This window comes from Pan troglodytes, chromosome 8 (assembly GCF_028858775.2).
Source record: "Pan troglodytes isolate AG18354 chromosome 8, NHGRI_mPanTro3-v2.0_pri, whole genome shotgun sequence".
In the NCBI taxonomy this organism is placed as follows: domain Eukaryota; kingdom Metazoa; phylum Chordata; class Mammalia; order Primates; family Hominidae; genus Pan; species Pan troglodytes.
In genome coordinates this window covers 92,353,693-92,379,603 of record NC_072406.2, presented here as the reverse complement: position 1 = coordinate 92,379,603, position 25,911 = coordinate 92,353,693, and the positions used below count along the sequence as shown (strand labels likewise).

At 42.0% G+C, this 25,911-nt stretch overlaps 1 protein-coding gene across 3 annotated transcripts; it reads right to left on the bottom strand.

Moving 5' to 3' along the window:
• Positions 1–1,014: 1,014 nt before the first annotated feature.
• Positions 1,015–5,629, bottom strand: SFTPA2 (surfactant protein A2). 3 transcript variants are annotated; one of them, XM_009458802.4, is made up of 6 exons: positions 5,530–5,606; positions 5,135–5,164; positions 4,448–4,672; positions 4,021–4,140; positions 3,186–3,263; positions 1,015–2,719 (listed from the first exon to the last, which is right to left on the bottom strand). In XM_009458802.4, exons 3-6 carry the CDS (start codon positions 4,647–4,649, stop codon positions 2,343–2,345), a joined length of 777 nt encoding a protein of 258 aa, XP_009457077.1. In that variant the 5' UTR covers positions 4,650–4,672; positions 5,135–5,164; positions 5,530–5,606; the 3' UTR covers positions 1,015–2,342. The 3 variants fall into 3 exon arrangements, with proteins under 3 accessions (XP_009457077.1, XP_009457079.1, XP_009457080.1); XM_009458804.5 differs by lacking the exon at positions 5,135–5,164 and having other exon boundaries at positions 5,530–5,629; XM_009458805.4 differs by lacking the exon at positions 5,530–5,606 and having other exon boundaries at positions 5,095–5,164.
• Between the last annotated feature and the right edge of the window lie 20,282 nt (positions 5,630–25,911).

The window sequence follows — 25,911 nt, the reverse complement described above, 5'->3', positions numbered from 1 at the left end:
ATTCAGAAGAAGCCACACTTCAGGTACACATACAACCATTCATTCACTTCCAGTACAGTAGCCAATAAATTCCATGAGATAGTCAGCACCCTATTATAAAATAGACCTTGTGTTAGATAATTTTGCCTAACTGCAGGCTAACATAGGGTTCCAGGCATGGTTAAAGTAGTCTAGGCTCAGCTATGATGTTTGGTAGGTTAAATGTATTAAATGCATTTTCCATTAAAGATATCATTTTGCAATGTGTTTATCAGGACCTAACCACATCATAAGTCGAGGAACATTTGTACATGCTTCTCCTTGTTTTTCTCTTAATTTAGGGGAAGGCTCAATAATGTGTGTGCTGGGTCCCAAGCACATGTGGAATGGTGACCAGATTAAAAATTATCATTCAGAAAAGAATCAGAAATTATTCCCCTCATTCTCATCTGATTTTGTGGGTCTTGATCCAGAGCTTGTCTCTGCCCAAGAAAAGCAGTAAATCCACGAGAGAGAGTGTTCGCAGGTGTGAGGGTGGGAGGAGTGGGAGCCTTTCTGGAGGTGGGACACATACGTGGCTGCCTCCTCAAGCAATTGGGGACATTGTCTCAATCCTGCACAGCCCTGGGGTATGGGGCAGTGGTCCCATTTCAAGCCGACATGAGACTAGGATGGCTCTCTGAGGCCTGGAACTGAGCCCTGAGTGCCAACATCACTGCTGGGCTGCAGAAATCATTCAGGTGGCTGCGCAGAGGACGGAAGGCATTATATCCCCACCCACAAATGCACCACATGGATTCAAGATGCCCATGTGTTCTTCCAAATGGTGTCTGTAGCTCCCCAACCTCCAGCAGCATCATAGCGAGGAGAGCAGGTTGCCCCTCCCATCAAACAAAGAAAGCACATCCTGAGATTGAATTTTCCAATCTTGAGGAAAGTGGGGGCTCAGAGCCAGAGTTCATTTCATTTACAAAAACAGAAATGTGATGTTTCTTGGAACCAAAGCTATGGAAACTCATGTGAACACACTAACGATTTATTATGCTTAAATCATCTTTATTCAGCTCAGGGGTGGGGTGGCTGGGAGCATGAACTTCAGGTCCAGGAAGATGGGTTTGGATCCAGCCTTTGCCATTTGCTCTCTGAAATAATACTCAAAACATTCCACTCCTCTAAGCTTCAGTGTCCTTATAAAAAATTGGGTAAACAATACTGGTCCCGTGACATTGTGTAAAGATTGAATAGTACATAATAAACTGTATTAAAAGATCTTGTCAAGGTGTGTGGCACATGGTATGTGCTCGGTCAATAGCCTTTGTGTGTAGTAACGGCTCTGGTAGTAATTTTGCTAGCTGGAGAGATGGTAATAATTGTGACAGCAACAAGTATTTTTATCCCCATTTCACAGATGAAGATATAGGCTCAGGGAAAATAAATAAATATCCCCAATAGTCACCAGGTACTGTGCCCACCCCAAGACACATCCTAAGACCTGGCACACGTTAATTTTAATGATTATCTGGGTGAATGTATTAATAAAAGGGGAAAGTGGAGCTGGTGGCATGGGGGGTGGTATGAATGCCCACCGAGGTCTGAAGTGGGGTGCAGATTTGTTCATCAGCAGAAAGTTACTCGGGTCATGTCTGCAGTGGGGGGCTCTTCCCTAGAGGCCTTGGCCGGCTGCCTCCAGGTCAGGGGGCTGAGTTGGCGTCCAAAGACTCAAAGGAGTGAATCGTACATGTCAGTCACAGGGTTGACTTGGGCACCACCGTGCTGGGGCACCACTGGGCCCTCTGAACACCTGGAGAGCCTGACCAGGCCTGCCACAGAGACCTCAGAGTGCCAGAGAATCTATACTGTGTCCTTAGCTCCACACAGTCAGGGCTTCCCTGAAGTCTGCCTCTCTCTGTCATTATGCTTGGCTGGGACTGCTCATCCTGATGGCACTGGGCAGACAGTGAGCTGCAGAGGCAGAACTGAGGGGACCAGGAGGCAGGCACTCTGTGTGACTTTGGAGGATCCTTCTACCCCAAGGCCTCACTGCTGCCATCTGTAAGTGAAGGAACTGGACCAGATGGGGAATAAGGAGGGCTCCATCTCATGCCAAAGGCCAAGGCTAGGAGTGGCTGCCTGGGGTGCAGTGCTGGGATGGTTTGCAAGGGGAGTGTCAAGGCTGGTCAGTGATTATGGGGAACAGTCAGGGCCCATCAGGGGAATGAAGTGGCTAAGGGTGCCTCCAGCTCTAATAGCCACAAGTGAATTCTGTTGAAAGGGAGTTCTAGCATCTCACAGACCAAGTGGATCCTGGGGATGGAAACTGAAGGCCAGACAGGATCCTCCCTGTCCCATGGCCTAAATGCCTCTCAGAACTCACAGATGGTCAGTCGGGAGTACAGGCAGTTCCTGTCATTCCACTGCCCGTCTGTGTACATCTCCACACACTGCTCTTTTCCCCGACCTGCGGGCTCCCCTCGGTACCAGTTGGTGTAGTTTACAGGGGTCCCGTCTGAGTAGCGGAAGTCTCCAGGGCTGGGACCCTCAGTCAGGCCTACATAGGCATATGTGTTGTACTTCTTCACGAAGCTTGCAATGGCCTCATTTTCCTCTGGATTCCTTGGGACAGCAATGCGGCCGCCTGCTCTGGCACATGCCTCCTGAATGGCATCAAAAGTGACGGACTGCCCATTGCTAGAGAAGACCTTCTCTCCTACTGTCATTATGGAGCCCTGCAGACTGAGGGCTGAGAGCAGAGGAGTCCGGGTCAGGCCACTGACCACTTTGTCTCTAAGCCACCTCCCTCACCTGGGGTCTCTGCTACCAGATTCTCCCCAGTCTCTCCATCTCTGCCTCTCTCTGTGTCTTCTCTTCCTCTTCCAATTGCAGTTTTCTAAATTCACCTTTACACTCTCCTCCATTTATTCATTCATCTAAGTAACAATTACTTATTGCCAGAAATGGTGCAATTTCCTAGGATTCAGTGGAAAGCAAGACAGGCAGAGAACTTGCTTTCTTATGAAATGGGGAGTGAATTGTGTCTGCTTGTCTCCTCTGGGCCATTCAAAGACATCAGAAAAGCAAGCATCATTCCTTTCCCCAACACCTGCATGTGCACGCTTGTTTGTCATCTCTATTCTAGAAGCTGGTGCTGAGAATGAGGGGAATTTGTGGGAAACTCCTACCCTGTGAGGCCCAGGGGGTCCCCTTACCTCCCCTTGTCTGCAGGATTTGATGTCTGAAGTCGTGGAGTGTGGCTTGGAGCTCCTCATCTAGATGAGTCGGAAGCCCTGTGGAGAGTGCCCCACACAGAAGGAGGGGCAGGCCAGTGAAGACTCCCACTTGCTGCCACGCAGGTGTTTTGCCATCTGCAATCCTGGAACTCTGCCCTTTCATTGCTGTTAGGCACTGCCTAGGCCCCAGGCTCAGAGGGTCCATGAGATTCCAGTGTGTCTCCACACCCCGTGGTCCCCTATTCTTTAGTGAAGCCTTGCCCCTGCTGAGACCCCCACCCCTTGTCCTATTTTCTGCTCTGTCCCTCGAGGGGCTCTGTCTGCCCGCCTCTGTGGGGCAAGTCCCTCTCCCGCACCCTCCACCAAGGGCAAGCATGATGCTCTCTGCACTGCCCTGATGGACTTGCTTACCGCTCCGAGCTTCAAAGTTCCCCTCTGTCTGTGGGGCTCCTGATCACACCATCTGCCTGGATGCCTCATCTGCATTCACCCTTCAGACTGCCCCCAGGGCCTCCATCCCAGGATGTGCCTCCCCTGCCTCCCAGTGCTGTCCCTTGTCCCACACCTGACTCAGTGTGTCCCCATCAGCAGTCATGAGGCATGGAGGACTTCCCACACCTGCCCTTCCCTGAATTGTGACCACACTCCCCAGACACCTCAGCTTTCTCCCTCAAGCTTATCCTCTCTTACTTAGGTTGAGCCAAATGCCCTTGGGGAACCTGTAGGGTTTGTCTGATCCCCATCATCCCCGTGTAACTGACTTCAGGGTCGCTGTGCCCATGTTCCCACTGCCTACCTGCCCCACCCTGCTCACCTGGAGGGCCTCTCTCACCAGGCTCCCCCTTCACTCCACGCTCTCCAGGGATACCAGGGGCTCCAGGCAGCCCATTATTCCCAGGAGGACATGGCGTTTCTCCAGGCGGACCCATGGGGCCTGCAGAGAAAAGAGAACATGGATGTGTAGGATCTGTCACCCACAACTGGTTGGAGCTAGTGAGACTCGATGCCCATTATCACCGGGGCTGGCTCAGCTATCACTCCGTGGGCACTATGAGGACAGACTCTCCAGGATGCGCCATCATAAGGGCCCCAGGAACCCACCAGCCCTGCAGACTGAAGTCCCACCCAGCTTACTATAGCCCCCAGCTCACTATGGCCCACAGCCTAGGGGCCTGGACAGATGGGCCTCCTGAAAAGGGGTCTGTGTCCCTCAGCTGAGGGTGGGGTCTGCAGCACAGTACCTGGAGGGCCAGGGTCTCCTTTGAGACCATCTCTCCCGTCCCTGCCTGGCAGGCCGTGGGATCCAGGAGTGCCGGGGATACCAGGGCTTCCAACACAAACGTCCTTCACTCCAGGGCTTCCAACACAAACGTCCTTCACTTCGCACGCAGCACCAGAGGCTGCCATCAAGATGAGGGTGAGGGCCAGAGGGCACAGCCACATGGCTCTGGGTCCAGTTGCTGCTCCTGCAGGAGGGATGGCCATGAGCCCATCTGCCACCTCTGCCAACATCTCCCCCACTGTGCTCTGTCAGGACTCAGGAAGCTGGGCAGAGCCCGAGAGGCAGGGCGGGCGAGACCAGAGTGCTGGGAAGACCCGAAGCACCCGGGAAAATTCCAAGCATCATCTGGCACCTGGCATGGCCTCATGCTTCAGGCCTCCGGCTGGAGGTTTTGAGGTCTCCAGGCTGCTGAGGAGGAGGAAGAGTAAGGAGCTCTGGGGAGCCCAGGGACCTGGGCTCCAGTGCAGTCTCCTTTCTGTCAGTGCCTCACTATGTTACCCTGGGAAACTGGCTTCACCTCTCTGACTTCAGCTGAATCTTCCATCCTCTGCAGAAAACCTGCCCTGTCCCTCCCAGGCTGTTAGGAGGAAGGATGAGGTCACTCACTCACTGACTCACTCCATCTGTCCCTTATATGCCCAGTTACCTTCTTTTCAGGCTCCAACAAATCAGCGACCTGAGAATGAAAAGAGATGAATGGGGCCCACAGCCTGGACCCTTCAAGGTGATCATCGGGGGGTGATGACCCTCTCACAGTCAGTGATGAGGTCTTCCTTCCTCTTGGGGTCTGTTCTCCCACTCCCCCTGCTTAGGCCCTGCTGAGTCCCTGGTAGGGATGGATCTGGCCAAGGAAGCTATCAAAGCATGAGGGTCTTTGCAGGTCATCCATGTTGACCATGCTGTGAAACACCTCCCAGTGGAAAATGGGGAGTTGCCCTCCTTCCCAGCCTGGGCCTTGGTCAGGCCTGTGGCTGCTGGGCTGGTCCTCTCTGCCTGCGATCCTCAAGCTGGAGAACACCCAGGGGTTGGGGCTAAACTCACCCACACACAGAGCCTCCAGCTGCTTGGGTCTCTGCCTCCAAGTTAGAGCATAAAGGTGGACAACAGCATTTATAGCGTGTGGGCTGCCAGGCTTCTTCCCCACCCCTGAGAGCTCTACCACAAAACCTGTTCTCCAAGCAGGAAATAGGCATAGTGTTTACACAGCACATTTCCCTGCAGAACACTCAGGCTGGAGGAATACTTAGGACCCTTGAGGGGAGCACAGAACCTGGTAAAGAAAAATACCAGGTCTGTAAGAAGAGAAATGCCTCACTGGCTAAGGTCACCCACTCTGCACTCAGGGAGCTCCACTGGGTTCCTGGTTTAGTTTCAGACAATGAAGAAGTCACTGCTTCAGCTGAGGTTGGTCAGGTTGATCCAGGCCAACCTGTCTGCCCTATAACCTTGCTCAGCTCTGAGCCCCAGGACCCCCAGCCAGTGTCTCTGGAGCCTGCAGCCGAGTTGGTGGGCACATGGGCAGAGTGGCAGGCAAATATGCTGCACGTTCCACTTCCCTCTGCCCTAGCAGGTTCAGCTGGAGGAGTCAGGGCAGCACCTGGAAGGTCATGGGAGAGCTGCAGTTTCTGTCTTTGGTAGAACATCACTTTGGGTGATGTCTGGCAACCTGCAATGGTGATTATGCTAAGTGTCCCCGTGATATATGAAGCCCTAGTTGTTAGGGTCCTGGTTTGAGCATCTGGATTAGGAGGGAATCTCCAACTGTGGAGGTGGTAATGATGGGAACCAAGACAGGAAAATCTCCCCTGGCTTATTTGGAATTGGTTTGAAAAATCCCAAACCATTGAGGAGTCTGGAGCTCTTCCAGGGAGCGGAAGCTCAGACAACAGACCCCACTCCCAGGAGCAGGAAGCTGGGCAGTGCCAATTTGTAGCATGGAGTCTTTCAGCTGCCCCAGTGCTGTCTGCCACACCATGTGGTGGGTGCTGGGCCAGGTGTGGAATGGGGGAGTCAGGCCAGTGCAGGTTGGGGGCAGGTGGGGCGAAGCTCCAGCAACTTGGCTGTGGGGAGGCAGGGCTGTTTTGCAGGTGATGAGCAGGAACAGAGGCCAACTTGGATGTGCAGGGCCTTGTGGTTGGCAGGGCAGGGCATGGCTTTAGGGGAAAGGCACACCTGAGTTTTGACCCAGAGCTGTCACTTATTAACCAGGTGGCCTTGGTCAGTTTCATTTTTCATTTTATCATTCTGAAACAACATCAAAATTACAGAAAAATTGCCAGTATCGTACGACTTTTTTTTCCCCTGAACCTATGAGAGTAGGTTGTCAACATGAAACCCCAACACCCCAATACTTTAATGTGTTTTTCACGCAAAGGCATTTTTGCATTATAACCGTAATCAAGAAATAAACACGGATACAATAACTCCAAAGAGCCTTCAGGCCCTATGCAAAATGTACACAATGCCCCAAAAGTGTCCTTTATAGCAAAGGATCCGTTTCTGAGCCATGTGCCTTATTCGGTTGTCACGCTTCTCCAGGGTCCTGAAACCCACAAAGTCCCTCTGTCTTCCCCTCACCTTCATGACCTGAACACAGTGTGAAGATCACAGGGGAGTTACTGTGTAAAATACCCCTCACTTTGTTTGTTTGTTTGTTTGTTTGTTTGTTTGTTTGTATTGCCTTACAGTTAGATTCAGGTTCTGTAACTTCGGCAGAAATACCATCGACACCCTGCTGCGCTCTTCTCCCATTCTACCCGGCGGCATGTGACTTTAGTTTGCCCCAAGACTGATGATGTTCGTGTTGATCATTTAATTAAGGTGGTGGGTGTCACAATTTGCCACAGCAAATTTATTCTTTTTCTGGTTTTAATCAGTGACTATGTTGTGGGGACGCACTTTGGGACTATTGTAAATATCCCATCCCTCATCACGCTCTTTGTTGCCCATTGATTGATTTGTAGCAATGTGGACTCGTGAGTGAGGCTTGCCACCGACCGCCAGGGGGAGCCATGCACTCGCCTGCGTGCTGCAAGGGACACTATCCGAGTTTGATGTTGAGACAGGTACAGTTTACCAGCACATGGCACCAGCAAATCTAAATAATGTAGTTAAGAAACACAAGCTTGTCATTCTTAGCACTAAGAATTGCTGCAGTCCCTGCTGAGTTCCGAGTGTCCAAGCCAGGCCACTCTGCCGCGTCCACAGCCTCCTCCCCCTGCTCAGGCCCCATTGCCCTGGCCGGTCCGCTCTCCTTCAGTGCCCTTCTCACTCTCCTAGGGGCTTCAACCCCCATGCTGGGCCACCTCCCTCTGCGGGGACATCCTCTTCACACTGCCAGGCCCTGGGTGCCCACGCGAAGCCACCTCAGAGTCCACAGTCTCACTGCACTCCGAGTCCCACTCCCTGTGGCAGGACCCCCTCCTCACCCAGTGTGACTGAAACCAGGAAGACGACGCTTTTTAAGACTGAAGGGGCACAGAGTGGGAGCCATGCACCGCCCTAAGGACAGCCCACGGGGGTCTCTGCAGATTCGAGACCTCTCTCTCAGTGCTCAAGGGACTTTTTCCTTCCCCTTTCTCCAGCTGCACTGGGTGCTAGCAGTGGGAAGAGGCTTTCTGTGGCTGCTAGAGCTTTCCCGTCGTTTTGGATCATCGCAGCACTCTATGAGGCGTACAGAGAGTAAGTAAATCCCCATTCCATACTTCAGTCAACTGAGGCTGACAGGGGTTACATGGATTGCCAAAATTACCCAGAAATCCTCTTTCCAGCTCAGTCCTCTGCTGGAACCTTCCCAGAGTCAGAGGGATGTGCTTAATCTACCTGTACCTGGAGACAAAGAGATGCATAAATAGATTTACTAATTATGGATATATTTCAAGATCACTTCTACTGTCAGAATCTAAGGGGCAGCTCAGCCACATTAAGGGAATGGAAGTTGACGCTTCTTTTCCTTGATGCAGCCAGCATACTAAGCAATTATGTGTGTATGTATTATAAATATATGTACACACATATATTGTGTGCTGTATATTTACACACATATCTATATTACATTGGCACATCTAATAAATGTCACTGCATTCTTAAAAAGCATAACACAATAAATCTTTCTATGACCTAGAAATGACAATTTTAATTTTCATCAACACAGCCCTCTCACCTCACTACCCTGAGCATTTTGAGTCTTCCAAACCCCAGAGAAACACGTCATGTTTTATTAAGGCTTTGAGGTGAGGGAGACAGTTTTTCCCATTCTGCGCCTTGGAGGAATTGAAACTGGCAGATGGCAGCAACTATCTCCAATGAAATAGGCTCAGGAAAACACACGTGCGCATACACACACACACACACACACACACACACACACACACACACTGACTTTGCATCAATAAGACCATACTGCAGATACTCTTCTACAATAACTGTTTTCTCTTACATACCCCAGCCATATATTCAGATTGACACACAGGGATATAATTGTAACTATAGTCTTTTCTTGGGGTTTGCTTGTTTTTAATTTGGGTGACTTATTCTTTACTCTTCTTAATTTTAAAAAATTTCTTATTTTTAATGGACACATAATTTTATATATACATGGGATATAGTGAGCTATTTTGATACATGTATGCAATAATCAATGATCAAATCAGGGTAAGTTGTATACCCATCACCCCAAAAGTGTATCAATATTTAGTGATAAGAACATTCACAGTCTTCTCTTTTACCTCTTTGAATGTATATAATGAGTTATTGTTCACTATGGTCACCCTCCAGTGCTCTAGAAGGCTAGAACTCATTGCTCTTGTCTAGCTATGATCTTTTATCCATTGACCAAGCTCTCCCCATCCTTCATTCTCCTGGTTTTCCCAGCCTCAGTATGCTCTGTTCTACTGTTTACGTCTGTGAGATTAACTTTATTTTTAGCTTCCACATATGTGTGAGAAGATGCTGTGTTTAACTTTCTCTTCCTGGCTTTATTTCACTTAACATAATGGCTCATCCATGTTGCCACGAATGACAGGATTTCATTCTTTCTTAGGGCCGGACAGTATTTCATTGTGTATAGTTATCGCATTTTCTTTATCCATCCATCCATTGGTAGACACTTAATTTGATTCCACATTTGGCTATTGTGAATAGTACTACAATAAACATGGGAGTGCAGATACTTCTTCAACATACTGAGTTCCTTTCCTTTGAATATATTCCTTTGAATACTGAGTAGTGGAATTGTTAGATCATATGGTCGTTCTATTTTTTGTTTTTTGGAGGAATCTCCCCTCTGTTTTCCATAATAACTGTACTGCTTTACATTTCCACCAACAGTGTATAAGAGTTCACTTTTCTCTGCATCCTTGCCAGTATTTATTAGTTATTGTCTTATTAATAAGAGCCAGTCTACCTGGGGTGAGATATCTCATTGTGGTTTGATTGACATTTTCCTTAGGAGTAGTAGTATTGAGAATTCTTATTTTTATATTATATCTATTATTTTATTTTAGACAGGGTCTTGCTCTGTCACCCAGGACAGAGCGCAGTGACACAATCTCAGCTCACTGCAGCCTTCACCTCCTGGACTCAAGCAATCCTCCCAACTCAGCCTCCTGAGTAGCTGACACCATAGGCATAGACCACCATGCCCGGATAATTTTTTATTTTTGTAAGCATGAAATCTCACTATGTTTCCCAGGCTGGTCTCAAACTCCTGGGCTCAAGCCAACTTCCCACTTCAGCCTCCCAAATTACTGGGATTACAGGCAAGAGCCACCGGGCCTGGCCAAGCATTTTTAATATACTTGTTGGCAATTTATATGTCTTCTTTCAAGACGTGTCTGTTCAGATCATTTGCCCATTTTAAAATTGTATTATTTGGATTTTTTTGCTGTGGACTTGTTTGAGTTCCTTGTGTATACAGGATATTAATTCCTTATTGGATTAATATTTGCAAATATTTTCTCCAATTCTGCAGGTTTTCTCTTCACACTGCTGATTGTTTTCTCTGCAGATGCTGTTTAGTTTGATATAATCCCATTTGTTTATTTTCGCTTTTGTTGCCTGTGCTTTGGAGGTCTTTCATAAAATCTTCACCCAAACCAGTGTCCTGAGGCACTTCTCCTTGTTTATTTCTAGTAGTTTCATAGTTTCGGGACTTACATTTAAGTCTTTAGTCCATTTTGTGTTGATTTTTTGTATGTGTGAGAGATAGGAGTCCAGTTGCATTCTTCTGCATATGAATATCCAGTTTCCCCAGCATCATTTATTGAACAGACTGTTCTTTCCCCCAATGTATGTTCTTGATTCCTTTGTCAAAAATCAGTTGACTATAAATATGCGAATTTATTTCTGTGTTCTCTATTGTGTTCCATTGCTCTATGTGTTTATAACAGCACCATGCTGTTTTGGTTATCATAGATTTGTAGTACATGTTGAAGTCAGGTAGTGTGATGCCTCCAGCTTTTCACTTTTTGCTTAGGGTTGCCTTGACTATTTGGTGTCTTTTTATGGTTCCATACAAATTTTATGATTGTTCATTCTCATTTTGTGAAGAATGTCATTAGTATTTTAATAGGCATGGCATTAAATCTGTAGATCACTTTGGGTAGTATGGTTATTTTAACAATACTGATTCTTCCAATCCATGAACATGAGATGTCTTTTCACTTTTTTGTATCCTCTTCAGTTTTTACTTCAGTGTTTTATAGCTTTCATAGTAGAGATCTTTCACTCCCTGGTTACATTTATTCCTAGGTATTTTATACTTTGTAGCCATTGTAAACGGGATTGACTTCTTGATTTCTTTCTCATGTAGTTCTTCTTGATGTATACAAATGCTGTTGATTTTTGTATGTTGATTTTGTATCCTGCAAATTTACTGGATTCATTTATCAGTTCTAAGAGTGTTTTTGTGAAGTCTTTAGGATTTTGTCTTTTTAAGATCATGTTGTCTGTAAATACGGACAATTTGATTTCTTCCTTTCCTATTTGGATACCCTTTATTTTTTTCCCATGATTAATTACTCTGGCTAGGACTTCCTTAACTATCTTGAATAAGAGTAGTGGGCTGGGCGCAGTGGCTCACGCCTGTAATCCCAGGACTTTGGGAGGCCAAGGTGGGAAGATCACCTGAGGTCAGGAGTTGGAGACCAGCTTGGCCAACATGGTAAAACCCCGTCTCTACTAAAAATACAAAAAAATTAGCCAGGCATGGTGGTGGGTGCCTGTAATCCCAGTACTTGGGAGGGTGAGGCAGGAGAATCACTTGAACATGGGAGGCGGAGGTTGCAGTGAGCCAAGATCACGCCACTGCACCACTGCACTCCAGCCTGGGTAACAGAGCGAGACTCTGTCTCAAAAAAAAAAAAAAAAAAAAAGAGTGGTGAAAGTGGGCAACCTTGTCTTGCTCAAATTATTAGCAGAAAACTTTCAAATTTTCTCCATTCAGTATGATGGTAGCTGTCGATTTTTTTGTATATGGCCTTTATTGTGTTGAGGTACTTGGTTTATACACCTAATTTGTTGAGGGTTTTTATGATGAAGGGATGTTAAATTTTGTCAAATATTTTTTCTGCATCTATTGAGATGATCATATGTTTTCTTCTTCATTCCGTTGATGTAATGTATCACACTTATTGATTTATATATGTTGAACCATCCTTGCATCCCTGAGATGAATCCCACTTGATGATGATTGTATTTTGGATGTGCTGCTGGATTCTGTTTGCTAGTATTTTGTTGAGGATTTTTGTATTTCTGTTCATCAGAGATATTAGCTTGTACTGTTCTTGTTGTTGTTGTGTTTATGTCTGGTTTTGCTGTCAGGATATCAGGATAATGCTGGCCCCATAAAATGAGATTGGAAGAATTTCCTCCTCTTCAATTTTTTGGAATAGCTTGAAAAGAATTGGTGTTTTTTGTTCTTTAAAACTTTGGCAGAATTCAGCAGTGAAGGCATCTAGTCATGGACTTTTCTTTGATGGTAGACGTTTTATTATTGATTCAATATTGTTACTAGTAATTGGTATGTTCGGGTTTTCTATTTCTTCCTGGTTCAGTCTTGGTAGGTTGTATGTGTCCAGGAATTCATCCATTTTCCCTAGATTTTCTCATTTGTTGACATAAGTTGTTTATAATAATGTTTAATGATCGTTTGTATTTCTGTGGTATCAATTGTAAGTCTCCTTTTTTGTTTCTCATTTTTACTTATCTCAGTCTTCTCTCTTTTTTTTTAGTTAGTCTACCTAATGGTTTGTCAATTTTGTTTATCTGTTCAAAATACCAACGTTTCAGCTCAGTATAGTGGCTCATGCCTGTAATCCCAGCACTGAGGCCAAGGCAGGAGGATCACTTGAGGCCAGGAGTTTGAGACCATCCTGGGCAATAAAAAAAATACATCTTTTAAAAAAGAAGAAAAAAAATCTTAGCTGGGTGTGGTGGCACATGCCTGTATTCCCAGGTGCTCAGAAGAATGAGGGTCTCTGGCGCTCATGAGCTGGAGGCTGCAGTGAGCCATGACAGAGGCACTGCACTCCATCCTGGGTGACAGAGTAAGATGCTCTCCCCAGAAAAATACAAAAACAAACAAACAAACAAAAACCTCCCCAACTTTTCATTTTATTGATCTCTAGTCTGTTTGTTGTTTATTTCTGCTCTGATTTTTCAAGTTTCTTTCTACTAATTTTGAGTTCGGCTCTTTTTCTTGCTTTTCTAGTTCTTTAAGGTGCATTATTGTTTTTTTTTTTTGAAATCATCTACTTTTTTGATGTAGGCATGCAATGCTATAAATTTCCCTCTTAGTACTGATTTTGGTATATCTCATAGGTTTTGATATGTTGTGTTTGTATTTTTGTTTCTTTCAAGGAAATTTTTAATTTCCGTCTTAATTTGTTTATTCACCCATTGGTCTTTCAGAAGCATATTGTTTAATTTCTATGTATTTGTTCAGTTTCCAAAGCTCCTCTTGTTATTGCTTTCTTGTTTTATTCCATTGTGGTCATAAAAGGTAATTGAAATGATTGTGATGTTTTAAAATTCATTGAGACTTGCCTTGTGGCCTAATATATGGTCTATCCTGGAGAATGTTCTATGTGCTGATGAAAAGAATGAGTATTCTGTAACTGTCAGATGAAATGTTCTTCAAGTGTCTGTTAGGTCCATTTGTTCTGGAGCACAGATTAAATCCAGTGTTTCTTTGTTGATTTTGTGTCTAAGCGATCTATCAATACTGAGAGTGAATTGTTGAAGTCCCCAACAATTATTGTATTGGAGTCTGCCTCTCCCTTTAGCTCTAATAATATTTGATTTCTATAGCTTGGTTTTCTGGTGTTGGGTGAATGTATCTTTACAATTGTCATATCCTTTTACTAAATCAATCCCTTTGTCATTATATGTGACCTTCCTTGACTTTTCTCACAGCTTTTGATTTAAAGTACATTTTATCTGAAATAAGTATAGTGACTTCTGCTCACTTTTTATTTCTATTTGCATGAATTTTTTTTCATTCATTTACATTCAGTCTATGCATGTTTTTACAAGTCATGTAAGTTTCTTATAAGAAGCATATAGTTTGGTCCCTTTTTAAAATCCATTTAGCCAGTCTATATTTTTTAATTGAGTAATTTAGTCTGTTTACATTCAAGGTTATTGTTGATAAGTGAGGATTACTCTTGTGATTTAAACAGTTGTTTTCTGATTATTTTGTCTCTTCTTTGTTACTTCCTCTCTTATTGTTTATCTTCATAGTTTGTTGGTTTTCTGTAGTGATAAATTTTGATTGCTTTCTCTTTCTCATTTGTATGTTTTCTCTACCAATGAGTTTTATACTTTCACATGTTTTCACGAAGGTAGTTATTTTTCCTTCACTTCCAGGTATAGGAGTCCCTTAAGGATTTTTTATAAGGCTAGTCTAGTAGTGATGAATTTTCTCTAGTTTTGTTTGCCTGGGAAAGTCTTTATTTCTCTTTCATCTCTGAATAATAGCTTTGCTGGGTGTAGTATTCTTTTCTGACAGTTTTTTTTCCCAACACTTTGAAAATTATCTTATTCTCTCCTGACTTCTAGGGTTTATTCTAAGAAACCTGCTGTTAGTCTAATAGGGATTCCCTTATTGTGACTTAACACATGTTTCTTACTGCTTTGACTATGTTTGACTTTTGACAGTTTATTTACAATGAGCTTCAGTGAAAACGTTTTTGGATTGAATCTATCCAAACTCCTGGAAAACATTATGCTTTAGGCTTTGAGGAGAGGCAGCCAGCTTTCCTCATTCTGCCACCTTGGAGGAATTGAAATTCTCAGGTGGCAGCAAATGTCTCCAAAGAAATAGACTCAGAAATTCTCTCTCTCTCTTACTTTGCACCAAAAAGATCATACTGCAGATACTCTTCTACAACTAGTGTTACATACCTCAGACATCCAGACATCTATTCAAATTCTGCAATTAGTGATTTCCCTTACATCCCTCGGGCATCTTTTCAGATGAACACATATAGACCTAATTATAACTATACTCTTTTCTTGGGGGTTGCTTGTTTTTAATTTTGGTAATGTATTCTTCACTATCTTTTTAACTTTTTGGAAAAACTTGTGCACCATAATAAACAAAAAAGATAACAGATAAGTTTACATTTCAGTGAGTTGTTACAAATTAAAACCTATAAAACTACCAACCAGTCAAAAAGTAAACTTTGCCAGCACCACAGAGACCTTCTTGTATGGTCAGTTTCTGTGCCCTCTCTCTTACCTATAGGAACTCATTATTCTAACCTCTGTTGCCATTGATTAGGTTCCCTGTTCTTGAAATTTATATAAAGGACATACTTATACACTAGGGAATTTTGGGGTCTGGCTACTTTGGATCGCCATTGTATGTGTGAGATTGATCTATGTTGTTGCACATGGCAATAGTGTGTTCATTGCTGACCAATATTCTACTAGATGAATATATGACAACTGGTTCTTTACTATGGTGTTGACAGACAGTGATTTTTTCAGTTTCGATTTAGTATGTATAATGCTGACGTGAACATTCTTGTACATAAAGCTGTCAGGTTATGAGGTTTTCATATGTTAAAATATTAAAGTATTAAAGTATATTCTGGATGGGATTCCAAGATGGCTGAATAGGAACAGCTCTGGTCTGCAGCTCCCAGCGTGATTGAGACAGAAGATGGGTGATTTCTGCATTTCCAACTGAGGTAAGTGGTTCATCTCACTGGGACTGGTCAGAAAGTGGGTGCAGCCCATGGACGGTGAGCCAAAGCAGGGCGGGGCATTGCCTCACCTAGGAAGTGCAGGAGGTTGGGGGATTTCCCTTTCCTAGCCAAGGGAAGCCGTGACAGATTGTACTGGGAAAATCGGGAAACTGCCACCTAAACACTGTGCTTTTCCAATGGTCTTAGCAAATGGCACACCAGGAGATTATATCCCACACATGGCTCAGTGGGTCCCATGCCCACGGAGCCTTGCCACTGCTAGTCCCAGATAGAACTGCGAGGCGGCAAGCCTAGCTGGGGGAGGGGCGTCTACCATTGCTGAGGCTTGAGTAGGTAAACAAAGCAGCCAGGAAGCTCGAGCTGGGTGGAGCCTACTGCAGCTCAACAGCCTACCTCTGTAGACTCCGCCTCTGGGGGCATGACACAGCTGAACAAAAGGCAGCAGAAACCTCTGCAGACTTAAACATCCCTGTCTGACAGCTCTGAAGGAGCAGTGGTTCTCTCAATGTGGTGTTTGAGCTCTGAAAATGGACAGACAGCCTCCTCAAGTGGGTCCCTGACCCCCACATAGCCTAACTTGGAGACACCTCCCAGTAGGGGCCAACTGACACCTCATACAGCTGGGTGCCCTCTGAGACGAAGCTTCCAGAGGAAGGATCAGGCAGCAATATTTGCTGTTCTGCAATATTTGCTGTTCACCTCTCCTGGTGAAACCCAGGCAAACAGGGTCTGGAGTGGACCTCCAGCAAACTCCAACAGACCTGCAGCTGAGGGACCTGACTGTTAGAAAGAAAACTAATAAACAGAAAGGAATAGCATCAACATCAATAGAAAGGACATCCACGCCAAAATCCCATCTGTAGGTCACCATCATCAAAGGCCAAAGGTAGATAAAACCACAAAGATGGGGAGAAACCAGAGCAGAAAAGCTGAAAATTCTAAAAACCAGAGTGCCCCTTCTTCTCCAAAGGATTGCAGCTCCTCACCAGCAACAGAACAAAGCAGGACAGAGAATGACTTTGATGAGCTGACAGAAGTAGGCTTCAGAAAGTCGGTAATAACAAACTTCTCCAAGCTAAAGGAGGATGTTCAAACCCATCACAAGGCAGCTAAAAACTTGAAAAAAGATTAGACGAATGGCTAAGTAGAATAAACAGTGTAGAGAAGACCTTAAATAACCTGATGGAGCTGAAAACCACAGCATGAGAACTACGTGATGCATGCACAAGCTTCAGTAGCGGATTCAATCAAGTGGAAGAAAGGGTATCAGTGATTGAAGATCAAATTAATGAAATGAGAAGTTTAGAGAAAAAAGAGTAAAAAGAAATGAACAAAGCCCCCAAGAAATATGGGACTATGTGAAAAGACCAAATCTACATCAGATTAGTGTACATGAAAGTGATGGGGAGAATGGAACCAAGCTGGAAAACACTCTTCAGGATATTATCCAGGAGAACTTCCCCAATGTAGCAAGGCAGGCCAACATTCAAATTCAGGAAATACAGAGAACACCACAAAGATACTCCTTGAGAAAAGCAACCCCAAGACACATGTTTGTCAGATTCACCAAGGTTGAAATGAAGGAAAAAATGTAAAGGGCAGCCAGAGAGAAAGGTCAGGTTACCCACAAAGGGAAGCCCATCAGACTAACAGAGGGTCTCTCGGCAGAAACCCTTCAAGCCAGAAGGGAGTGGGGGCCAATATTCAGCATTCTTAAAGAAAAGAATTTTCAACCCAGAATTTCATATCCAGCCAAACTAAGCTTCATAAGTGTAGGAAAAATAAAGTCCTTTACAGACAAGCAAATGCTGAGAGATTTTGTCACCACGAGGCCTGCCCTAAAAGAGCTCCCAAAGGAAGCACTAAAAATGGAAAGGAACAACCAGTACCAGCCACTGCAAAACATGCCAAACTGTAAAGACCATCGATGCTAGGAAGAAACTGCATCAACTAATGGGCAAAATAACCAGCTAACATCATGGCTAAATGCTCCAGTTAAAAGACACAGACTGGCAATTTGGATAAAGAGTCAAGACCCATCAGTGTGCTGTATTCAGGAGACCCATCTCACATGCAGAGATGCACATAGACTCAAAATAAAGGGATGGAGGAAGATCTACCAAGCAAATGGAAAGCAAACAAAAGAAAAAAGAAAAAAAAAAGCAGGGATTGCAATCCTAGTCTCTGATAAAACAGACTTTAAACCAACAAAGATCAAAAGAGACAAAGAGGGCCATTACATAATGGTGAAGGGATCAATTCAACAAGAAGAGCTAACTATCCTAAATATACATGTACCCAACACAGGAGCACCTAGATTCATAAAGCAAGTCCTGAGATACCTACAAAGAGACTTAGACTCCCACACAATAATAATAATAGGAGACTTTAACACCCCACTGTCAATATTAGACAGATCAATGAGACAGAAGGTTAACAAGGATATCCAGGACTTGAACTCAGTTCTACACCAAGCAGACCTAATAGACATCCACAGAACTCTCCACCCCAAATCAACAGAATATACATTCTTCTCAGCACCACATCACACTTATTCCAAAATTGACCACATAGTTGGAAGTAAAGCACTCCTCAGCAAATGTAAAAGAACAGAAATCACAAGAAACTGTCTCTCAGACCACAGTGCAATCAAATTAGAACTCAGGATTAATAAACTCTCTCAAAACTGCACAACTACATGGAAACTGAACAACCTGCTCCTGAATTACTACTGGGTAAATAACAAAATGAAGGCAGAAATAAAGATGTTCTTTGAAACCAATGAGAACAAAGACACAACGTAGCAGAATCTCTGGGACACATTTAAAGCAGTGTGTAGAGGGAAATTTATAGCACTAAATGCCCACAAGAGAAAGCAGGAAAGATCTAAAATTGACACCCTAACATCACAATTAAAAGAACTAGAGAAGCAAGAGCAAACAAATTCAAAAGCTAGCAGAAGGCAAGAAATAACTAAGATCAGAGCAGAACTGAAGGAGATAGAGACAAAAAAACCCTTCAAAAAATCAATGAATCCAGGAGCTGGTTTTTTGAAAAGAAAAGCAAAATTGATAGACTGCTAACAAGACTAATAAAGAGGAAAAGAGAGAAGAATCAAATAGACGCAATAAAAAATGATGAAGGGGATATCACCACCGATCCCACAGAAATGCAAACTACCATCAGAGAATACTATAAACACCTGTACACAAATCAACTAGAAAATATAGAAGAAATGGATAAATTCCCAGACACATACATCCTCCTAGACTAAACCAGGAAGAAGTTGAATCTCTGAATAGACCAATAACAGGTTCTGAAATTAAGGCAATAATTAATAGCCTACCAACCAAAAAAAGTCCAGGACCAGACGGATTCACAGCTGAATTCTGCCAGAGGTACAAAGAGGAGTTGGTACCATTCCTTCTGAAACTATTTCAATCAATAGAAAAAGAGGGAATCCTCCCTAACTCATTTTATGAGGCCAGCATCATCCTGATACCAAAGCCTGGCAGAGACACAAACGAAAAAAGAGAATTTTAGACCAATATCCCTGAAGAACGTTGATGTGAAAATCCTCAATAAAATACTGGCAAACTGAATCCAGCAGCACATCAAAAAGCTTATCCCCCATGATCAAGTCGGCTTCGTCCCTGGGATGCAAGGCTGGTTCAACATATGCAAATCAATAAACGTAATCCATCACATAAACAGAACCAAAGACAAAAACCACGTGATTATCTCAATAGATGCAGAAAAGGCCTCTGACAAAATTCAACAGCGCTTCATGCTAAAAACTCTCAATAAACTAGGTATTGATGGAATGTATCTCAAAATAATAAGAGCTATTTATGACAAATGCACAGCCAATATCATACTGAATGGGCAAAACCTGGAAGCATTCCCTTTGAAAACTGGCACAAGACAGGGATGCCTCCTCTCACCACTCCTTTCAACATAGTGTTGGAAGTTCTGGCTAGGGCAATCAGGCTAGAGAAAGAAATAAAGGGTATTTAATTAGGAAAAAAGGAAGTCAAATTGTCCCTGTTTGCAGATGACATGATTGTATATTTAGAAAACCCCATCATCTCAGCCCAAAATCTTCCTTAAGCTGATAAGCAACTTCAGCAAAGTCTCAGGATCCAAAATCAATGTGCAAAAATCACATTCTTAAACACCAATCCCAGACAAACAGAGAGCCAAATCATGAGTGAACTCCCATTCACAATTGCTTCAAAGAGAATAAAATACCTAGGAATCCAACTTACAAGGGATGTGAAGGACCTCTTCAAGGAGAACTACAAACCACTGCTCAATGAAATAAAAGAGGACATAAACAAATGGAAGAATATTTCATGCTCATGGATAGGAAGAATCAATATTGTGAAAATGGCCATACTGCCCAAGGTAATTTATAGATTCAAGGCCATCCCCATCAAGCTACCAATGACTTTCTTCACAGAATTGGAAAAAACTACTTTAAGTTCATATGGAACCAAAAAAGGGCCCACGTTCCCAAGAAAATCCTAAGCCAAAAGAACAAAGCTGGAGGCATCACGCTACCTGACTTCAAACTATACTACAAGGCTACAGTAATCAAAACAGCACGGTAATGGTACCAAAACAGAGATATTGATGAATGGAGCATAACAGAGGCCTCAGAAATAACACCACACATCTACAACCATCTGATCTTTGACAAATCTGGCAAAAACAAGAAATGGGGAAAGGATTCCCTATTAATAAATGGTGCTGGGAAAACTGGCTAGCCATATGTAGAAAGCTGAAACTGGATCCCTTCCTTACACCTTATACAAAAAATTAATTCAAGATGGATTAAAGACTTAAATGTTAGACCTGAAACCATAAAAACCCTAGAAGAAATCCTAGGCAATAGCATTCAGGACATAGGCATGGGCAAGGACTTCATGTCTAAAACAGCAAAAGCAATGGCAGCAAAAGCAATGGCAACAAAAGCCAAAACTGACAAATGGGATCTAATTAAACTAAAGAGCTTCTGCACAGCAAAAGAAACTACCATCAGAGTGAACAGGCAACCTACAGAATGGGAGAAAATTTTTGCAATCTACCCATCTGACAAAGGGCTAATATCCAGAATCTACAAAGAACTTAAACAAATTTACAAGACAAAAATCAAACAACCTCATCAACAAGTGGGCAAACGATATGAACAGACACTTTTCAAAAGAAGACATTTATGCAGCCAACAGACACATGAAAAAATGCTCATCCTCAATGGTCATCAGAGAAATGCAAATCAAAACCACAATGAGATACCATCTCACACCAGTTAGAATGGCAATCATTAAAAAGTCAGGAAACAACAGGTGCTGGAGAGGATGTGGAGAAATAGGAATGCTTTTACACCGTTGGTTGGAGTGTAAACTAGTTCATTCATTGTGGAAGACAGAGTGGCGATTCCTCAAGGATCTAGAACTAGAAATACCATTTGACCCAGCAATCCATTACTGAGCATATACCCAAAGGATTATAAATCATGCTACTATAAAGATACATGCACACGTATGTTTATTGCGGCACTATTCACAATAGCAAAGACTTGGAACCAACCCAAATGTCAATCAATGATAGACTGGATTAAGAAAATGTGGCACATATACACCATGGAATACTATGCCGCCATAAAAAAGGATGAGCTCATGTCCTTTGTAACAACATGGATGAAGCTGGAAACCATCATTCTGAGCAAGCTATCACAAGGACAGAAAACCAAACACCACATGTTCTCACTCATAGGTGGGAATCGAACAATGAGAACACATGGACACAGGGCGGGGAACATCACTCACTGGGGCCTGTCATGGGGTGGGGGGATGGGGGAGGGATAACATTAGGAGAAATACCTAATGTAAATGACGAGTTAATGGGTGCAGCAAACCAACATGGCACATGTATACCTATGTAACAAACCTGCATGTTGTGCACATGTACCCTAGAACTTATAGTTTAAAAAAAAGAAAAAATAAAATAAAATAAAATAAATTCTGTCAAACTGTTTTTCAAATTCCAACAATTTCTCCTTCTATCAGCAGTATTTGACATTTCCAGTTGCTGTATATTCTCACCAACATTTGTCCATATTTTAAATTTTAGCCAGTCGTTAATCTACACATCCAAAAAACTCAACAAATTTCAAGTAGGATAAACTCAAAGAAATCCACACCTAGATATATCATAATCAAACTTTTGTTCAAATCTTTTACTTTTGTTGAAAGCAAAAGACAATAAGTAAATCTTAAGAATTCTATATGAGGGAAAGAGCATCAGAGTGGCATACTTGTTTATCCAGTAGCACACAGCCTCCAGGGGCCAGACAGGATGAAAGCAGCAATAAAGGGTTGAGGTCAGAAGGCTCAGTGTTTCCCAGTGATATAGCCCTCTTGCATTAATATTGGTCTCAGGCCTGTAAGGCTGTTTCAAAATTGGAAAATAAATTAATGCAACCCATCACGTCAACATGTGAAATAAGGAAAATCACACGATCATATCAGTAGAGACAGAAAAAGCATTTGACAAAACCCAAAACTCTTAGTAAACTATGAATAGGGTTTACTACTTAATAAAAAATATCTATTAAAAGACCTTCAGCTGATAGTTAATAGTGAGAAACCCAAAATTTTACCACTAAGATTATGAAAAAGGCAAGTTTGTCCTTTACTTACAAGTAGTTTTCAACATGTTTCTGAAAGTCTTAGCTAATGCAATAAGACAAAAAATGGAAGTCAGAGGTATATATATTGGGATGGAAGAGAAAACAATGGCTTTGTTCACACATAACATAATGAGTTGTGTAAAAAAATCTTAAACAACCAAGAAAAAACTGGAATTACTAAACAGTTATGGCAAGGTTACAGGATACAAATTTAATACCAAAAATCACTTTTCTATATGCCAGCAATGAATAAGTAAAATTTGAAATTAAAAACACAATACCATTTACATTACCACCCCCAAAATAAAATACTAGGGCATACATCTAACAAAATATGTATAAGACCTATATAAGGAAAACCACAAAACTCTGATAAAAGGAATCAAAGAAGAGCTCAATAAATGGAGAGATATTCCATGTTCAAAGATAGAACGACTTAATATTGTTAAGATGCCAATTATTTCCAGATTGATTTATAGATTTAATAAAATTTCAAGTTAAATCACAGAAAATTATTTCGGAGGTATTGATAAGCTGATTCTAAAGTGTATGTGGAGAGGCAAAAGACACAGAATAGCCAACACAATATTGAAGAAGAGTAAAGTTGGAGGACTGACACTACCTGACTTCAACACTTACTACACAGGTACAGTTATCGAGATAGTGTAGTATTGGTGAAAATACAGACAAAGAGATCAATGGAACAGAATAAAGAGCCTAGAAATAGAACTGCGTTAATATAGTAAACTGACCTCTGAGAAAGAAGCAAAGGCAACAAAAGAACAATAGTCTTTTCAACAAATGTTGCTACAACTGCACATCTATATGCCAAAAAGAGTCAATCTAGACACAAAACTTACACCTTTCACAAAAATTAACTCAAAATGAATCATAGACCTAAATGTAAAACACAAAACTAGCAAATTCCTAGAAGATAACAGAGAAGATGTAAATGACCTTGGGTTTGGCAATGACTTTTTAGAAGCAACTGTGAGGCATGATCTATGAAAGAAAGAATAGATAAGCTGGACTTTGTTAAAATTAAAAAATGTCTGCTTTGCAAAATATATTTCAAGAGAATGAGAACACAAAACCGAGACTCAGAGAAAATATATTTGCAAAATATATATCTGATAAAGAAGTGTTGTATACAAATAACTCTTACAACTCAACAATAAGGACATGACTCGATTAAAATATGGACCAAAGTCCTTAATAGACAACTTACCAAAGAAGATATACAGATGGCATATAAGCATATGAAAAGATGCTCCATATCATGTGTCATCAGGAAAATGCAAACTGAAATAATGAGATACCCCTATATACTTACTAGAACTGCCAAAATTTGGAGCACTGACAATACCAAATGCTAAGGATGTAGAGCAACAGAAACTCATTCATTGATCATGGGAATGTAATATGGCATAGCCACTTTGGAACACGATTTGGTAGTTTCTCATAAAACTAAACACATTCCTGACATATTATCTAGCAATCACATCCCTTGGTATTTATCCAAAGGAGTTGAAAGCTTATGCCCACCTAAAAACCTGCACATAAATTTTTATAGCAGCTTTATTCACACTTGCCAAAACTTGGCAGCAACCAAGATGTCCTTCAGTAGGTACACGGATAAATAAACCATAGTACATCCAGACAATAGGACGTTATTCAGTGCTAAGGATAAATGAGCTATCCAGCCATAAAAATAAATGGAGGAAAACTTAAATGCATATTATCAAATGAAGGAAGCCAATCTGAACAGACTACATACTGTATTATTCAAACTATGACAGTCAGGAAAAGGCAAAACTGTGAAGATAATAGAAAAGATCTGTGGTTGCCAGGCATTATAGGAGAGTGTGGGGGGAACAGGCAGAGCACAGAAGATTTTTAGTGCAGTGAAACTCTTCCGTGTGATACTATAATGGTGGATACTGGTCATTATACAATGGTCAAACACGTAGAAATGTACAACACCAAGAGTGAACACTAATGTAAACTATGGAAGCTGAGTGATAATGATGTGTCCATGCAAGTTCATCAGTTGTACTAAATGTACTAATCTGGTGGGGGATGTTCATAATGAGGGAGGTTAAGCACATGTAGGGCAGAGGATATATGGAAAATCTCTGCACTTCCCGCTTAATTTTGTCATGAACCTATACCTGCTCTAAAAAATAAAGTCTTTTAAAAATAAATAATTAAATAAATAACAAATAAAATAATATCACTTGTATTTCTATTTACTAGTGATGAACACATGAACAACAAAATAAAAATATGATACCATTTACAATCACTTTAAAAATGAAATATCTAGGTGTAACAACAAAACGGGGCATGTATGCTGAAAACTAGAAAGTGCTGATGCAGGAAATCAAAGATCAAAATAAATGGAGAGACATAATATATTCATGGATTGTAAACAAACTCTGTAAATATGTTAATTTCCTAAAGTTGTTATACAGGTTCAATACAATTGCTATCAAAATCCAAACATGATTGTAGATATTGACAAGATTATTCTAAAAAGTATATGGAAAGGCAAGAGAACTACAATAACTAAAACAATTTTCAAAATAATTAATAAAGTAAGGAATTAATCCACCCAATTTTAAGATTTATTATAGAGCTACAGTAATCCAGAGTGTGTTGTATTGTACAACATGGTGACTACAAGAATGAGAATGTATTGTATTCCTAAAAATTGCTAAGAGACTAGATTTTAAGTATGCTCACCAGAAAAGACTGATGAGTATGTAATACCTGTATTAGTTAGCTCCATTTAGCTATTCTACAATGTAGATATATTTCAAAACAACATGTTGTACAAGATAAATACATACAATTTTTGTCAATTAAAATAAAGAATGCTAAAAACCAAATAAAAATACATTACAGATTTCATACAACCACAAAAATGTATCAAAATTATACAAAAGAATACAAAAAGACCAAAAACCATCCATCCCGTGTTTGGTGTGAAAAACAAACTCTCCTCAACCTCCATATCCCCTGTGTGAAGGTACACTGATGAAGATTGAGGAGTATATGTAATATACAATGAGGAAATACACAATGAGGAAATATGTTACATATTTCCTCATACTCCGAATAGGACACCAGTTTCTATTGAGGAGATTGAGGAGTATAGATTAAACAAAGGAAAGGTGCTGAGAACTGAAACATATGTCCTCATACTCTGAATAGGACACCGGTTTCCCTGAAATCAAGTTCTCTACCTCACTGAGAGACAGTTCCAGTAATCCTTTATTAGGGAGATGGGAAAAAAAGACTGTGTGATATTGGCTGCAGGATGGACACTTATATCACTATGACTGAAGGGAGAACCCAGAAACAGACCCACACAAATATGTCCAACATTTTTAACAAAACAGCAAAAGCAATGCAATGGAGGGAAGATAGCCTTTTCAACAAATGGTACTAAAGTGATTGGACATCCATAGGAATAAAAAGAAAGAAAGGAAGGAAAGGAGGATGAAAAGAAGG